The 19,265-nt window shown below is 42.1% G+C and overlaps 1 protein-coding gene across 9 annotated transcripts in view; it reads right to left on the bottom strand.

Annotated features, from left to right (window-relative positions):
• ppfia4 (PTPRF interacting protein alpha 4) overlaps window positions 1-19,265 on the bottom strand; it is a 461,362-nt gene that overhangs the window by 62,919 nt on the left and 379,178 nt on the right. For all 9 annotated transcript variants that reach the window (XR_013548847.1, XM_078420653.1, XM_078420654.1 and 6 more), the window contains 4 exons: window positions 18,869-19,000; window positions 13,094-13,156; window positions 7,282-7,373; window positions 5,622-5,763 (listed from right to left, as the gene is read on the bottom strand). Coding sequence is in view for 8 of the 9 variants with exons in the window: in XM_078420653.1 (XP_078276779.1) it covers window positions 5,622-5,763; window positions 7,282-7,373; window positions 13,094-13,156; window positions 18,869-19,000 (429 nt within the window). In the remaining variant the exon portion in view is untranslated. The remainder of the gene's footprint in view (window positions 1-5,621; window positions 5,764-7,281; window positions 7,374-13,093; window positions 13,157-18,868; window positions 19,001-19,265) is intronic.

The raw sequence follows: 19,265 nt of genomic DNA, 5'->3' as shown, positions 1-19,265 counted from the left end.
ACCATCTGCCTATCAGCACTCCCCTTCACCTGTGTGCACCTATTACCTGCCACACTTTGTCCTGCCTCTGCTCTTTCTCAGCTTTCTCTCCCCCTACCCCCCCCCCCTCCCGCCCCCCTTTCACGAGGTTGAAGAAGGGTCCCAACCCGAAAAGTCACCTATCCATGTCCTCCAGAAATGCTGCCTGACCCGCTGTTACTCCAGCATTTATGTCCTCCTTTAGGAGAAGCATTATTCTTTTCATTAGAATACAACGTACACTGGTAATTTGTTTACACTCGGAAGGGGTCAAAATGGACAGGCTATGCAACTTGACCTGTTTCAGTGTTCCATATACTATCCAAAACAATGTCAAAAACTAAATTTTATCCTTAAGGTAAATACTTATACAAGACACCACCATATCAGCAATCTGCCTGCCAAAACCTGTCTTCCCAAAACATTTGAAGCTAGAAAAATAAAATGGAAATTAAAGTGTTCATTATAAATTTGCAGAAATAAATTTAGCAAGGGTTTATAATTGTCTCAGCAAAAGCTGACAATTACTAATATAATCCTTGAGGATTAAATGCTCAAGGAATTGCCTAATGGCTCCTTCGGTAGTCAGACTGAATACCAAGTAAGGAAAAGGCTAAACCTGATTAAACCTTAACAGCTGATATAAATGCTACATTCTTTATTCATAGCAGAACAAACGCCACCAAGGCATTCGTGGCCATTTACTGGAGACATAGTGTCCTTGTATCAATTCATAGTTTGTAGATTACAGACAGGTCCATTCAAGGTGAACCACGCCAGAGAACTTAACTCATCACACAGATTGGTCAGCCAAATCCATGACATGAAGAATAAGTAAAGTCCCCATTATAACTCTAGCCCTTACAGCATTCTCTCTTAATGTAGGATTTGTTCCCACAATACATAGAAATACATATCTGTAAAATCAAAATCTGAGTCTCGTCGGACCGTAAGATTCGGCACCGATACAACCATATGCCAATCTGACACTTGGACGTGCAAGTTTCCCTGAGATCAAGATAGTAATAAATGAGGCAGCTATTCCAGCGTAGAGTTACCAGAATGAAGATGTGTTTCTTTAGGAAGAAAAGTTTCTTCAAAGAAGGCGACAGAGTTTTCAAACATCTCACATAAGGTTGATAAATCCCTAGTGCCAGATGGGATCTCTCCCAGGTTATTAAGAGAGGCAAGAGAGGAATTTGCAGGAGCCTAGGTGAAGATCTTTTCATCTTCTCTCGCCACTGATGAGGTCCTAGAAGACCAGAGAGTAGCCGATATTGGTCCTTTGTTTAAGAAGAGACGTAGAGAGAATCGTGGGAGTTATAGGCTGGCGAGTCTCATGACAGTAGTAGGAAAAGTATTGGAGAGGATTCTTCAGGATAAGATTTCCTCCCACTCGGAAGAGAATGGGCTAATTAGGGGACAAAAGACTTGGCTTTGTCAGTGGCAGTTCATGTCTTACTAACTTGATCATGTATTTTGAGGAGGTGACAAAGGTGATCAATGAGGGTAGGGTAGTGAATGTGAATTTTAGTAAGACAATTGATAAAGTCTTCCATGATAGGTTGTCAAAGTGTACACAGGATAGAGATCGACAAGAGAAACGGACTAAGAAGTGACAGTTGGACTTTAATCTGAGCACTTGTAAGCTGTTGCACTTTGGGAGGTTGAATGCACGTAGAAAATATACAATTAATTCCAAGGCGATTAACAGCATTAATGTACAGAGTGTTCTTGGGGTACAAGTCCATAGCTCCCTGAAAGTTCCAACACGTAGATAGAATGGTAAATAAGGTGTATGGTCTGCTTTCTTCATTGGTTGGAGCATTGATTATAAGAGTCAGGAAGTTATCATATCATATCATATATATACAGCCGGAAACAGGCCTTTTCGGCCCACCAAGTCCGTGCCGCCCAGCGATCCCCGCACATTAACACTATCCTACACCCACTAGGGACAATTTTTACATTTACCCAGCCAATTTACCTACATACAGATGCAACTTTAGAGAACTTAGGCCGTATTTGGAGTATTGCAGAGAGTTCTGGTTGCCCCATTACAGGAAGGACGTGGAGGCTTTGGAGAGGTGCAGAAGAGGTTTCCCAGATGCTGTTTGAATCAAAGGGTATTAGATACTATGGAGAGATTCTTCAAGCTTGGATTGTTTTCTATGGAGCATCAGAAGCTAAGGGAAGGCATGAGAGAAGTATATAAAATTATGAGATAAATAGAGGGCGTAGACAGTCAGAACCTTTTTCCCAGGGTGGAAATGCCAAGGACGCGAGGGTGCAGCTTTAAGGTGAAACACACAAAGCTTAAAGGAGATACAAAAGCTTGGGTGCCTGCAACACATGGCCAGAGGTGGTGGTGGAGGAAAGCCGTTAGTGGAGTTTAAGAAGATTTTAGATAGGTGTTTGTATATTCAGGAGGTATAGGGAAATTAATCATGTGGAGGCAGATGAGATTAGTTATTGTGGCATTATGTTCAGCACAGATATTGTAGGTCAAAGGGCCTGTTCATGTGCTATACTTTTCTATGTTCTATGCTTTTCTTTGGTCACAGTACAAAATAACATTGTTTACCATCTCTGACAAAATAATAATAAATTCACAGAAACTATATTCCTACTGGAATGACTTCCCTCCATGATGGATTTGTACAGCATGGAAACACTCCCTTCGGCCCAATGTGCCCATACCGACCACGATGCCCATCTACACTAGTCCCACTTCCCTACATTTGGCCCATAATTTCCAAAACTTTCCCATCCATGTGCCTGTCCAAATGTATTTTAAATGTTGTAATGGTACCTGCCTCAACTATCTCCTCTGGCAGGCACTAGAACAATATCCGAGTACTCGAATTGTCAAGGCATTGTAGATCATGGGTCAAGTGCGGGTAAATGGTATTAGTATAGATGGTTACATGATAGTTACTTGAGAAAGTTGTTGGGCGACGCAGTTGCACAGCAGTAGAGTTGTTGTCTTACAGTGCGAGAGACCTGGGTTCAATCTTGACTACGGGCGCTGTCTGTATGGAGCTTATACGTTCTCCCTGGGACCGAGTGGGTTTTCTCTGGATGTCCAGTTCCCTCCCACATTCCAATGACATGCAGGTTTGTAGGTTAATTGGCTTTTGTCAACCTGTCCCCAGTGTGTAGGATAGAACTAGTGTTGGGGTGATCATTGGTCGGCGAGGACTCATCGGGCCGAAGGGCCTGTTTCCATGCTGTATCTCTAAACTCTAAGCTAAACTAAAGATTGGCTCAACCTAGAAGAAAATGGACTTCTTGACTTAACGCAGAAACTACTTCATCGGTCAAGACATGCTTCGAACGTAGGCTGAGTACACGAGTTTAAAAATTACACAACATGCTAATCACAGGTCTTGCTTTTGCACCTCTTTCGTGCATTTTGGTTTCCCTGGATGCACACCAGATCCACTTGCCCTGGTGACGCTCAATTCCTTGAGGTTCTTTCTAACATATTTTCACATAATCCCACAGGCTGGAAAACCTGACGATGCACAAATGGATCTGGAGCAACTGTACAACCTTCAAATGCAGAGAGTGAAATGAGGATTTCACCTAATTAACCTTCTAAAACCCTTAGCAGGTCAAAGACCATGACAGATAGCTAATCGTTCGTTGACGATCTTTCAGCAAACTCTGATAAAAAAATCACTGGTGTGAAATTTGTCATTTTATTTCATATATATGCTGCCTGACCTATTAAGCATTTCCAGCATTTCTGCTCTTATTTCAGATTTGCAACATCCATTGTTTAAAAAATATATATTTATAAACTAGCTGTTTCTTGACTCAATATAATACTCCTACCCAACTGGATTCTTAAAAGACGTACATTCTGGCATCAACCTGCTAAATATTGATCCTCAATATATTTTGCAGATGCAGATAAAATGGCTTCCTTGTATGCAGAACTTTTATCAGCTATCCATTGATGTCAGCTACTCTCTGGCTTTTTACTTATCTCAGGATAAAAATAGAAAGAACACCATTTATATTATGTCCGTCGAGTTTCATCCTTCAGAACTCTCATCTTGGTGTAATTTTTCCACTCCAGTGTATCAACACAGTCTCACTTCCTCTATATTATTGTGTGGGGAGGAACTGCAGATGCTGGTTTACACTGAAGATAAATACAAAATGCTGGAGTAACTCAGTGGGTCCAGTAAAGAGATGTCTGAAGAAGGGTCTGGACCCAAAACGTCACCCATTCCTTCTATTCAGAGATACTGCCTGTCCCGCTGAGTTACTCCGGCCTTTTTGTGTCTATCTTCTACATTATTGTACTTGTAATTTAATATTCTCATTGCAGGTACATATAAACTTATTTTTTCTGCACTAACACATAAGCTCAATAATTATCTTGATACGTTTAACTGGCCCATTAACTCCACCTCCTCAACTGTTGCAATTTTTCTACATTTTACCTCACTAACCTGCACATTATTTTGATATAATTATGCAGATATGTAAGAAATCTGTCCGCTTTTTTACAGTTGCAGACAGAGAGAGTTAGATTTCGTTCTTGGGGCTAAAGGAATCAAGGGGTATAGGGGAAAAAGCAGGAACGGGGTACTGATTTTAGATGGTCAGCCATGATCATATTGAATGGCGGTGCTGGCTCGAATGGCCGAATGGCCTACTCCTGCTCCCATTTTTCTATGTTTCCAAACTATAGCAGGAGGAGACAGCTACTTTTTATGATGTGGAGCTACAATGGCATCTTGCGTGTAAAGGTAAAGACATCTCACTATCACACACACAACCTCTTTTGCTGCACGGGTTGGTTATTTTAAGCAAGACGACGTGACCTTTTTAGACCTAGTCATTGCTGGATATTCCAGTAACAGTCTGAGCCTGCGAATTCCTTGAAAGAAATGCCCACATCTTCAAACAACACCTTGCTGTAATGCAAAGGTTAAGCAGACTGTGTCAGCTAAAATGGAGTTGTCAGCTAAATTAGCAGCACCACATTTCAAACCCCGCTTAGGAAAACAAGTAGATGTTTTCGAAGAATGCTTAGGCTAACTCGAAGGGACCAGTAAATCATGAGGCCACCTGAGAGGTCACTAAGATAAGCTTTGCCTTCCTGGAGGCTTCTGAGCCGAGCTCGGCATCTGATAGGACACATAACTCATGCCATCATGGAACAAAGGAGGATAGCCAGTTTTGACACGTAGTCTGACATACAGAGATTAAGTTGTTACAGTATATGTGCATGCTCTACCATTAGAGGAGATCTTCACCTAGAGGAGGAGAGAGATGGAGAAGAGCTTCACCTTCAGGGAGAGAGAGAAGCTCACCCACAGGGAGAGCGGGTTTGCCAGTGCCAGCCAGTGCAGACAGGAGACTTGAATATGCAGTGTTCAATAAGACCTGTTGTTTTGTATTGTTACTTTATAGATAGTTTTTCTGTATTTGTATTTTGCTTTAATAAATCATTATTTGTACTGTTCCGGATGTGCTTTCTCCATTAATTGATCCAAATCCTTGAATCCTGTATATATTTCGTTACATTTGCACAGCGATCTACTAATCTGCTGAAAAGCCAGTCATAAGAAACCATCTCCTACCTTCGTAGGTTCCTCCCGCAGAGAGGTGAAGCGGCCCATCTGAGCTTGTCGTAGTACCGCTGGGGATCCATAGTGCTCTGGCTGTGTCTCTACCACGGAACTAAGTGAGTACCGCAAATCTGTTGCACTGCCCAGGTGAGCTCTACAAGAAAGCGGCAGGTTACTTTTCCCAAAGTGAAGCTACATCATATCCGTGCAGCCAACGCCAAGGCTCTGTGGGGTAGGACTACAGTCTAGGGTCCTTCTGGCGCTGAAGATCGAGGGGCCGAGTCTAGTGGGGACATCCCTCAAACAAGGGAAGGGATATCACCCAGGGGGCCACATGAGTGACAAAGATGTTTAGTTTCAAGATCAGGTGAAAACACTACTGAATATGAAACTAATGAATGTATAGACACTGAGAATGCCTGAAGAGTTTTTTTGGATAGTTTTTCGTTTGTATTTATTTTAATTCTGAATAAAGTTTATTTTTGGGTGAAAGAAAATCTGTTTTTTACCTCATCAAACATATGCACAAGAATGAGATTTGGCTTCTGGCTGATGAGTACAAACAGCTGCTAACCTCGTTCTCAATCACTCTAACTCCACAGAGTTGGATCGCAATGATTCTGAAATAAGGTGGCAGTCTTGTCGACTTGCCATGGCCTCTTAACTTCATGCATTCTGGTTTTCTCCAAAGATACTGAAACTTCTGCTCTTGTGTCTTGAGCAGAGACATTGGGACTACACATCCTATTAATCGGGGCCTCTGTGCATCCAGCTCGCATTGAAGAGATAGCTGGATTCTAGACAGTCAACTGTAAGAGGAGCAAAATTTAAAGGAGATGTGTAGGGTGAGTTTTATTTTTACACAGAGTGATAGGAGCCTGGAATCATCTGCTGGCATTGATAAGGACATTTAAGAAGCTTTTAGCTACACATGGATGTGTGAGGAATGGAGGGATATGGAATGTGTGCAGGCAGATTAGATTAGTTTTTCTTGGCATTATGTTTGCACAGACATTGTAGGCTGAGGGGCCTGCTTCTGTGCTGTACTTTTCTACCATCTATGTTTAGTTCAGCTTAGTTTAGAAATACAGCGTGGAAACAATCCCTTCAGCCCACCGAGTCCATGCCAACCCCTGCACACAATCCCCTGCACACTAGTTCTGTCCTACACATTAGGGACAATTTACAGATGCCAAATAATCTACAAACCCGCATCTTTCTTTGGGATGTGGGAGGAAACTGGAGCACCCGGAGAAAACCCATGCGATCACAGGGAGAATGTACAAACTCCATACAGATAGCACCCATAGTCAGGTTGGAACCCAGGTCTCTGGCACTAGAAAGCAGCAAATCTGGCGCTGTACCACCGTGCTGCCCTAGGTTCTCTTCTTTCAGCACTCCCAATCTGTAGCACTGGCAACTATTAGTGGGTTGTAATGAATCTGAGGCCTTTGTGGTTGTTTCTATCTTCTGCTTCTCTGAATGCAATGCAGTGCTTCGACTGGTTACCAGAGGAACTCATTCAGTGTTAAGTACAATGTGGCGTGAATGCTAACAGTGGAAACGGGAAGACCTTGTGCTGAGTATGTCAGCTCGTGTTAGCTTATCACAAAGAGAAATAAACCGACAGTAAAACGACTTGCGACCAAGGTCTAAATGTTGATGGCATTACCGTGGATGGACACTATCTGCAAACGCCCCCGTCTTCAACTTCAGCTGCTCCACTTCCGTCCTTAACTTCCCTATTTCATTCGCCAGCCTCTCCTGTGTGAGACAGGACATCCAGTCATTAACAGGAGAATTTAAAATGGAGAAGAAAGAATTAGCAGACTAATTGAACAAATACTTTGGTCTGTCTTCATCTTTGCATTCATGAATAACTTATTCCAGTGCCAGTTATTTATCGGCACAAGGAACTTTCTGTAAGTACAAGGGAACCAACAGTTTAACAAACAGGAGGAATTAAAGGATAACAGTAAAGGGAAAACAATGGTTATAAAATTAATGGCATGAGAGGCTCTGACAATCTACATCAGCCAGGCATTCATAATGTTTATTAAGTAGAGAAGCAAAAGGAAATAGTTGATGTATTTGTCGCCATCTCCCAGTATGATATGAATTATGCAACAGTTCCTCCACATTGATGGATGGAAATGTAACCCTATTATTTACAAAATGAAGGAAAAGACAGGGAACTTCAGACTATTTAGCCCAACGTCAGTATAAAGGAAAATGCATGAAGCAATGAAAAGTATGTATGGTAGACTGCTCGAGAAGATTAAATGGCATGGCATCCAGGGAGAGTTAGCCAACTGGAAAGAGAATTGGCTTCATGGAAGGAAGCAGAGGGTGATGGTGAAAGGTTGTTTATCAGACTGGAGAACTGTGACTAATGGTGTGCCTCAGGGATCAGTGCTGGCCCCTTTGCTGCTTGTCATTGATATCAACGATTTGGATGAGAATGTACAAAGCATGATTAGCAAGTTTGCAGATAACATGACAGCAGATGATAACATAGATCGTGAAGGTGGTTGTCAAAAATTGCAGAAAGATCTTGATCGGTTAGGCAGGTGGGGTGAGGAATAGTTAATGATGTTTAATCCAGATAGTGTGAGGTGTTGCTTTTTGGGAAGTCAAACCAGGACAGGACCTTCACAGGGAATAGCGGGGCTCTGGGGAGTGTTGTAGAGCAGAGGAATCTATGATTGTGGTTACATAGTTCCTTGAAAGTGGTGTTACAGATAGACAGCGTAGTCAAGAAGGCTTTCAGCATATTGGCCTTCACCATTCAGAGCATTGAGTATAGAAGTTGGGAAGTTATGTTGCAGTGTACAAAACATTGATGGGGCCACATTTGGAGTATTGTGTTCAGTTTTGGTCACCCTGTATGTTGATAAGCTGTTAGGGGTGCAGGGAAGATTTACGAGGATGTTGCCAGGACTCGAGGGCTTGGCTTATAGGGAGAGGTTGATCAGGCTAGGACTTTATTCGTACAGTGCTGGAAGATGAGGGGTGATCATATAGAGGTATATAAAATCATGAGAGGAATAGACAGGGTAAATGCACAGTCTTTTACCCAGAGTAGGGTAATCAAGAACCAGAGGATATAGATTTAAGGTGAGGTGGGAAATACTAAATAGCAACCTGAGGGGCTACTTTTTTTACCCAAAGAGTGGTAGATATGTGGGACAGGCTACCAGAGGAGATAGTTGAGGTAGCTACTATCTCAATATTTAGAAGGCATTTGGACAGGTACATGGATAGGATAGGTTAGCAGGATATGGGCCAAACACAGAGACGTAGGACTGATGTAGATGGGGCATGTTAGTCGGCATGGGCAAGATGGGCCAATGGGTCTGTTTCCACACTGTATAACTCTATGATCTAAGTGATAACAGGACTGTTATAGACAACCAAAAGAATGTGACAAAGCCAGCATGGATTGATGGATGGGAAATTGTGCCTACCAGAGTTGTTTTTGAAACAAAATGTAACAGGCAGAATAGATGAAGAAAAAGCATTTGGGTTTTCTGAAAGCTCTTGATAAAGTCCCATATTGGAGGATTGTTTGAGTTGAGTTTAGTTTATTGTCATGTGTACTGAGGTACAGTGAAAAGCTTTTATTGCGTGCTAACCAGTCACCGGAAAGACAATACATTATTATAATCGAGCCATATGCAGTGTAAGAAAATAACTGCAGATGCTGGTACAAATCGAAGGTATTTATTCACAGAATGCTGGAGTAACTCAGCAGGTCAGGCAGCATCTCAGGAGAGAAGGAATGGGTGACGTTTCGGGTCGAGACCCTTCTTCAGACTGATGTCAGGGGGGCGGGACAAAGGAAGGATATAGGTGGAGACAGGAAGATAGAGGGAGATCTGGGAAGGGGAGGGGAAGAGAGGGACAGAGGAACTATCTAAAGTTGGAGAAGTCAATGATCATACCGCTGGGCTGCAAGCTGCCCAAGTGAAATATGAGGTGCTGTTCCTCCAATTTCCGGTGGGCCTCACTATGGCATTGGAGGAGGCCCATTACAGAAAGGTCAGACTGGGAGTGGGAGGGGGAGTTAGTGTTCAGATACATGAAATGCAACTGTGTGCAAAATCAAAGCACATAAGTTTGGGGTATTAAACATGCATGGGTTGTAAGTTGGTTTATGGACTGGAAATAGAGAGTAGGTATAGATGGAATTTCTTGGGCTGATGGGTAGCAATTAGATGGGTGGTCCAAGTTTAATTTAATTAATACATTTTATTTTTAAACGAGGAATATTTTTTGGAGGTGCTGGTATAAAAGCACTGGTTTTAGGCAATCTGAACGGACAAATCAGCACAATTAGACAAGTGTTTAAGGGAACGAATCGAAGAACGATACATTACGAAGGTGGTCAACCTATTCTTTCCATATAACTAACTCTTTCACATCATATTGTTTTAATAAATGTCTACATATCAATGATTGGAATAAAACTGTAAAATTTGAAGTTTCTGAAGCACCTCCTGCCTGAACTTGGTTAATAGAGGAAAGTAAAACATTTGGAATCTTCCTTCTTATTCTCCGAGGGTTAACATTTCAAGGCCAACTTGCAATCTGAATGGAAACTCCATTACCTGAAGGATAAATAATGGAGGACAGACCAACGATCCCCACTCAGGCATCAGTGCAGTTTACACCAAAATAAAGACTTTAATTGTAACCTTTATACTTTCACAGTGGGTTAACCCTTATATACAAAAAGTTGAACAATCAACTTTTGTTAACACCATTCTGCTTTGGAATCCCAGCAATACCTGAACCATTCTGCAGAGAAACTAGGGGAAGCTGTGGTGCAGTTGATATATATATATTTATTATTAAAATAGAATGTTGCAATTTTGATTAAACATTATGGATCTGAACCCCTCTGTCAGTGGACTACCAACTTCCTGACAGACAGGAAGCAGCATGTGAAAGCACATCTTGGACCCGCAGACCCTCAGCATAGGAGCACCGCAAGGCTGCGACTCTCCCCTCTCCTTTACTCTCTCAACACCAACGACTGCACCTCCACAAACTCCTCTGAAAAGCTTCTCAAGTTTGTGGACAATACAACCCTGATTGGACTGATCCAGGATGGGGAGGAATCTGCCTACAGACAGGAAGTGACACAGCTGGCGGCCTGGTGCCATCGCAACAACCTGGAGCTCAATGCTCTTAAGACAGTGGAATTGATTGTAGACTTTGGGAGAGCTCTCCCTACCCTTCCCCCACTCACCATCAACAGCACCACAGTCACATCTGTGACCATCATCTCCAGGGAATTTAAATGGGGGGCCACCATCGACTCCGCAGTCATAAAGACCCAACAGAGGATGTACTTCCTGCGGCAACTGAGAAAACACAATCTGACACAGGCAATGATGGTGCAGTTTTAGACTGCCATCATAAAGTCCGTCCTCACCTTCTCCATCATGGTTTGGTTTGGTTCAGCCACCAAGCACCACATCCGGAGGCTGCAGCGCATCGTACGATCAGCTGAGAAGGTTGTTGGCTGCAACCTTCCCCCCCATCGTTGAACTGTACACTGCAAGGGCAAGGAAGCGAGCAGGCAAGATCATCTCTGACTCCTCTCACCCTGGCCACAAACTCTTTGAAGCACTTCCCTCTGGGAGATGACTCCAGACTGTCAAAACCGCCACAGCCAGACATAAAAACAGCTTTTATTCCATGGGCAGTAGTTCTACTCAACAGCCAAAAGTCTGTAGCCTCCTTTTGCTCTGGTATTTTATTTCATTCTTCACATGTTTAAATTCGGTTTTATTTTTAATTGTCTACTGTATATCGTGTTGTTACTTGCGAGCAAAGCACCAAGGCAAATTACTTGTATGCATACATACTTGGCAAATAAAATTTATTCAAATTCAATTCAATTCAATTAACTGTTTCCATCTCCACTGATGCTGCCTAAGCTGCAGAGTATTTCCAACATTTTTGTTATTATTTTAGTGCTGGAGAATAAAGATAAAGCTAAATGTGCAGTCTCAATGTCGGCAAATGTTGAGAAAGGCAATAGAAATTGATAGGGGTGGCCATATTTCGATAATGAAAATGGGGATATTAAAACAGAACACCAAAAAGTAATCATAAGTGGGGTTTTTTTCTGAGGTTCACACATCAGGTTTTTTCAGTCACTTTAAGTCAGTGAACTTGGATATGTATAAACATATAGAAACACTTTACTTGATGTTTCTTTCTCAAAACTTCAATTACCATAATCACCCAGGGAAAACTATTTATGCAGTTCAATGGACATTCACAGGTGCTGTTATGTTAATGTGAGAATAGGATAACGCAGTAATAAACTGCATGAAACATGGGATATTTCCCTTGCTTCAATTCCATATGATATCAGGTATCCAGATTGAATTCTAGTAAGATCTCTATGTCTAAGTTTGTCAGAATTGTCTCATCAGGCCCAAGTAAAAGGGAAATGCGTGGGGAATGTTGGTTCCCAGTACAGTCAATATGTAATTACAAACCAATCTGTAATTAAGAATCTAAAGCAATTCCTGGCTGTTAGACTGCAATAGCTCTCTCAGCGCAAAACATTTATTGGCTTTTTAAGTTGGCCATGCATTACTATATTGATTTAGTATTCAATTAATGTAAACATTTAAAACGGGAGTTTTAAGATCTTGCGTAACAAAAGATGTACATCTGAAACACCAGAATAGTAAATTCTTCCAATTGAATGCAAGAAGCATTATTTTACTTTGAAAACTAAAGCAATATGTCTCAATAGGTTTCCAAAGATCTCATAACATAGCATTCAATGCAGCAGAGAAACAGGCCCTTTGGCCCAACTCATCCAAGTGAGCAAGGTGTCCACCTGAACTAATCCCATTTGGTCTATATGGAACATAGAACAAAGAAAAGTACAACACAGGAACAGGCCATTCAGCCCACAATGTATGTGCCAAACATGATGTCAAGGTAAATTAATGCCATAAGTCTGCACATGATCCATACCACTTCATATGCCTATCTAAAAGCTTAAATGTTACTACTGTACCTGCCTCCACCACCTCCACCTCTGGCAGCATGTTCTAGGCACCCACCAACCTCCGTGTACGAAAAACTTACCGCATACATCTTCGTTAAACTTTGCTCCTTTTATCCTTAAAGCTATGTCCTCTGGTCTTTGACATTCCCACACCGGAAAAATGATCTGACTGTCTATTCTATTTATGCCGCTCATAATTATATATACCTTGAAACCTTTCTGATTCATAAACCTGTCCAAATGTTTTTTTTAAATGTTGCAATCGTACCTCCACCACCTACTCTGACTTTTTCTCAGCCACACTGCCATTTGTCATTACACTGGCAGTCGGTGTTTGTTATTACATCTCTGCTTCTACAGGGCAAATACAGGGCAAGGCACACTGAGAACAAGAAACAAACATTGATGTAAGAAACACTGATGCCTGAAGCACCAGTCATACCTTGTCCAGGTGATATTCTTCAAGCTGTTTTCTAGTATTTTCCACTTCTTGAATTAGTGTATTCTGTGAAGGGAAAAAAATGTTTTTATTTGATGGCTGTTTGCTCTCAATGTGAATGGTTCATCCTCTTTTTGGTATATTGTTTTAACTGGGGTGTTAACAAGAGTCAAGAGGGTTTCATTGTCATCTGTCCAGTAACGGAGCAATGAAATTCTTATTTGCAGCAGCACAACAGATATGTAAAATAGGTACTCTGTAAACACCATAAATAAACAACAAAAGAAAGTTATGTGTGTGTGTGTGTGTGTGTGTGTGTGTGTGTGTGTGTGTGTGTGTGTGTGTGTGCATGTGTGTGTCTGTGTGTGTGTGTGTGTGTGTATAATAGTGCAAAGACAAAAACAATCCCCCAAGTCTATGCAGTCTGGAGCTTATTTGGAGGTTGTAGTGTTTAATAGACTGATAGGTGTAGGGAAGAAGCCGCTCCTGAACATGGACGTTATAATTTCCAAGCTCTTATACCTTCATCCCGATGGCAGGAGTGAAATTCTGGGACAGTGTTATGTAAAAGTATCCAGAACGCAGTACTGAATCCTAGAATATTGCAACGTCTTTAGTTCACTGAAATTAAACGCAGTTACCTGAGCTTGGAGGTCATGTGTGCAGAATATGGGATAATGTCAGCAGGAAGCATGCAGCAACTATACTCCTCCTGAATGAGATTGACCTGATGGCATCCATCATGATATATGAAACCTTTTGTCTGGTTTACTTTTGTGGACACAGTACCTATAACTACAGACCTTCCCCGACATGTAATACTTACTTAACCGCACTTAAACAATTCTATACTCAGCCCCCACTCCAATCAAGACAGTTTGTAATTTCCACAACAGCAGAAAGTGCCCTGGACGCAGCTGGATGCCGCTGAGACAGTTCATACTCTCAGTGATGACCACAAAGTGCTGGAGTGCTCAGCGGGCCAGGCAGCATCTCTGGAGAACATGGACAGGCGGTGTTTCAGGTCGAGACCCTTCTTCAGGCTCAAATTCGGGCAGGGGATGGGGATGGTGATTCCGACCTGTAACATCTGACTTATGTAAGGGTTCACAGAACATAACCCTTACATGAATCGATGAGTGCCTGCACTCTACATCTCTTGAAATTGTTCCGATGTTGTTAGATTACAATTCTACCATTATTGTTATCACTCGTAAGAGTTGTCATTTAAGAATGGAACTATTCATTGAACTGAAGAAGAGCAAGCCTTAAAATTGTTTTGCACCACGTTCCTGTTAAAAGCATGTCACAATTCCTTTCAAACTGAAACCACATGGTAGTTAATCCCACGTTATGTCTGTTATAAATAGGTGAAGTCCCTGCTGCATTAAACAGCGATTAAATGCAAGATGGGAGTAGACAATGTCAAAACAAGGAACTGCAGATGCTGGTTAACAAAAAAAGTCACAAAGTAGTGGAGTAACTCAGTGGGTCAGGCAACATCTCTGAAGAACATGGGTTCTTCTTCTGACTGAATGTGGGGGTGGAGGGGGAGAGAAAGCTGGAAGAAAGGAGGGACAGGACTAAGTCTGGCAAGTAATAGGTGGATACAGGTGAGGGGGTGGGGGGAGGGGTGGGTGGGTTGACCGCAGATGGTTGGACAAATGCCACAATTGAGAAGACAGGAGGTGTGAGACAAAAGGATTGAAGAGTTAGGAATCGTGAAGCTAGAGGAAGGAATGTAGATGGAAGAGAAAGAAGATACAGATAGATGCAGACAATCCTACTTTAAAATGACCAGATGGTCTTGCTTTTAACATTCTTCCAAAAGTCTTAAGCTAAATGATTGAGAACAAAATGCAAAATAAATTTTGCTTGCTTGTATGTTTTGTATCCTTGCTAATTATAATTTTGCCTACATGGGTTTGCTCATGAGTTTTATACCATGACCACACTATAATGCAAGGAACATTGAGAGATAATGGAGCTATTTTTAAAATTATTTGGTTATGTGTCTATATGAATATGGAAATGACAGTATATCAATGATAAAAACGATTAGACAACAGGATTTAAACGGACTTGATAAACAAAAAGAAAATGAAGCAATTCGTAACAAAAATAAACAGCAAAGCAAAGGATGCAATAATTGCACTATTAGAGTTTTCTTTTCACAAATTCAGAAATTAATTGGATGAAAGCAGATCGTTCAACATATTTTGCTATTCAGGGTTACCCTGCAGCCAAATGATAGGAACGTTGAACAAATTTCAAGTAACCTGCAGCAATGAAGCACAGGGGCCCAGAACGTGAGATAGCTTTTAACTTTAAATACAAGCTTGTAAAAAATCCAAATGCGGGACATTCACCATTGATAGCCCATTGTTAAGGAAAAAGCAAAATCCTTCCTGTGTTATTTTGAGGGAATAGACAAGGAATGCTTTCAAAATCCCATTTGATAGCCATTGATCCAGTTCCCCTTTTTAAACTTCTTCACGGAGCCTGTGGCATTTATCTGCTGTCATGAGATTTTTTTGTTCCCCCAAATGTCTACCCTTCTCCCCTCAAGGCTAACACATTTTTCCTTATGTTCCTTCATCTGGCCAATTCTTATTGCTAACATACCTCAGTCACTTTAAACTGAGTATGCTTTTTTTTCGTAATTTGAAAACCTGACATATGTCATCTTTTGCATCTCCTCTGAATTCTATGCATTTCATTTCTCAGAGATATGCTGACCAAACTGACTAAAATCTATCTTACCCAGGTCTGATGCTGAATTAATAACACATTTTCGATTCTGTAATTAAATTGGGAATAGATTATGCACATCAATGAGAGTTCAAGTGATAGCAAGAAGGCATGAAGCAGATGGTGCCTAATTAACTAAAACAGATGCTGTCCAATGTAAATAATTACTAGAGTTAAACAGTTTTGATTTTTGTTGGAAAACTTTGTTGTGAAACTGCAATTCTAATGTAAAGATGTATATTTTGGCAGAGTTATAGAGTCATGAGTTGTGCAGCACAGGGAAAGACAAACCCATGACGAATGAGATGTCTATATGCACCATCCCCATTTGGCCCAAACTCTTCTCTTCCTTTCCTATCTACATACCAGACTTTTTAAATGCTACGATTGTACCAGCCTCTGCTGCCGCCTCTGGCACTTTGTTCGATATGCTCACACCCTTTATGTGAAAAATGTGCCCCACCGATCTCCTGTAAATATTTCCCCTTCCACCTTAAATCCATATCCTCGAGTTTAAGACTCTATGCAAGGAAAGAATGATCACCATTTATCCCTCTCACAATTGTATAAACCACTAAGGTCAGCCCTCAGCCTCTTGAACTCCGGAGGGAACGGTCTCTGCGGAAAGCAGAAAGGGATGGAGATGGGAAGATGTGGCCTGTAGTGGGATCCCGTTGGAGGTGACAAAAGTGTTGGAGGATTATATGCTGTATGCGACGGCTGATGGGGTGGAAAGTGAGGACAAGGGGGACTCTGTCCTTGTTGCGAATGGGGGGTGGGGGTGCAAGAGCGGAGCTGCGGGATATCGAGGAGATCCTATTGAGAGCCTCATCTATAATGATAACAGGGGAACCCCCGTTTCCTAAAGAATGAGGACATCTCCGATGATCTAGTATGGGAAAACCTCATCCTGGGCGCAGATGTGTCGTAGACAGAGGAATTGGGGGTAGGGAATAAAGTCTTTACAGGAAGCAGGGTGGGAAGAAGTGTAGTCTAGATAGCTCAGAGAGTCAGTAGGTTTGTAATAGATGTCGGTCAACAGTCTGTCTTCTGTGATGGAGACGGTGAGATTCAGAAACGGTAGGGAGATGTCGGAGATGGTCCAAGCGAATTTGAGTGCAGGTTGGAAATTAGTCGTGAAGTTAATGAAGTAAATGAGTTCTGCATGGGTGCAGGAGGCAGCACCAATGCAGTCGTCAATGTAACGGAGGTAGAGTTCGGGCCAGTTTATGCCTGGAACAGTGATTGTTCGAAGTACCCTACAAAGAGGCAGGCATAGCTTGGGCCCATGCGGGTGCCCATAGCTACGCCTTGGATTTGCAGGAATTGGGAGGAGTCGAACGAGAAGTTGTTGAGGGTAAGGACCAGCTCTGCTCGGCGGAGGAGAGTATTGGTAGATGGAAATTGGCTAGTTCTGCGGTCGAGGAAGAAACGCAGGGCTTTAAGACCTTCCTGGTGGGGGATGGAGATGTAGAGTGACTGGACATCCATGGCAAAGATGAGGGAGTGGGGGCCTGGAGAACAGAAGTTGTTGAAGAGACGAAGAGTATATGAGGTGTCTTGGACATAGGTAGGGACGGATTGGGACATGAACAAGCAGAAACAATGGGTCTGTGTAGCTACAACATGTTTCCCTAATCCAATACTCAATACCTCTGCTTATGAAGGCAAGCAAGCTAAATGCCTTCTTCACTATCCTATCCTGTTGGTGGCAGTTGCCACTTTCAGGGAACCATGAACTTACACCTCAAGTTTCCTCTCTACATTAACGCTCGTCTGGCCTGGACAAGGCTTCTTGTATATGGGAATAATGAACCAAAATGCATTACTTCCCACGTGTTTGGATTAAATTCCATCTGCCACCACTCCACCCAACCTTCCAGCTGATCTATGTCCATCTGTATCCTCAGGCAACCATCCTCCCTCTCCACAACTCGACCGATCTCTGTGTCATCAGCTTACTTGTTCATCAGATCACAGACATTCTCATCCAAATCATTATCCCAACTCCTATACTCAATAGCCCTGCCAATGAAGGTGAACAAGCTAAATACCTACTTCACTGCTCTATTCACCAAAGTCACCAGGCCATGCAGGACTTTGTCACAAGCCGTGCTGAAGTCCATGTACATCATGTCTACCACCTCACGTACATCAAATTTCTAAGGATTTCTAGTCCACACTAGGAACAATTTACAGAAGCCAATTACCTACAAAACTGCACATCTTTGGAGTGTGGAAGGAAACCCATGCGGTCAAAGGGAGAACATACTGTGCAAACTCCGTATAGACAGCACCCATAGTCAGGTTCGAACCCGGGTCTCTGGCGCTGTAAGGCGGAAAATCTACGCTGCACCACCGATCCACCATTACTACTGACATAAAATTCCCCACCCTATAGTTTCCTGACTTATCCCTATAACCCTTCTTGAATATGGGAATAATATCTGCAAACTACAAGCATAATACACTATTAGGTACCTTGGATCATTACTGCTGTGGGGAATGGAAGGACTATGTTTCAAATAAGTCATGAATTAATTCAATTATTTTGATTGTATTTATTTCCAGAGCTAAAATAGTATTGCTTAATTAACTTTGCAAGTGCCACACCTTCAACGCAGTACGCTTCCATGATTCATTTCATGCAATGAGATCAATGTAAGGATTAAATCCTTGATCTATGCCCTTTGATCTCTCATTTTCACACCTTATCCCCCCACATCTCTCCGCTGATGCTCATTCTGAAGAAGGGTCTCGACCCGAAAAGTCACCCATTCCTTCTATCCAGAGGTGCTTCCTGTCCCGCTGAGCTCTGGCAGCATTTTGTGTCTATCTTAAAGGTGTATGAAATGGCTTACTTTTCCTTACTTCTAGATTAATGCCGAGATTGTGTTCAAATTAGTCAGGGAGCAATTTTAAAATGCCTCCTTGATGATCACACTTATCATTGGAGAACAATGTTGTGTTCAATGTTGTGTACACCAAATACCTAACAGTGAACATAGAGAGCATTTCTCCACATACTTTCTCTTCCAGTGCAGCCATTCGTTCCTTCAGATGAAGCTGGAGTCGTTCGTTTGATTCTGACAACAATCGATCGACGGTGTCCGACAAACGCTTGTTATGCTCTTCGTTCATCTTTTCTCGTTGGCGAGCCTGCAATCAATGATTCAGTGATTCAATGATACTTTATACTCACATGTACCTAGGTACAGTGAAATGCTTTGTTTTGCACACGACCCGGTAAAATCATGTAGGAGACCTCACCTGGGCAGTACGCAAGTGTCACCAAACCACAAGCGCCGACAAAGTTATAACAGAGGTTATCGCCAAAGATACTAGAGGAGCAAGATGGACCACTCTGTCTAAATCGCCTACACTGAAGTGTAGTACACAAAGGAGCGGAACGTCCGCCATTTTA

Source organism: Rhinoraja longicauda, chromosome 24 (assembly GCF_053455715.1).
Source record: "Rhinoraja longicauda isolate Sanriku21f chromosome 24, sRhiLon1.1, whole genome shotgun sequence".
Taxonomy (NCBI): Eukaryota; Metazoa; Chordata; class Chondrichthyes; order Rajiformes; family Arhynchobatidae; genus Rhinoraja; species Rhinoraja longicauda.
Note: the sequence above shows the minus strand (reverse complement) of the source record. Positions and strands in the feature narration are given on the sequence as shown.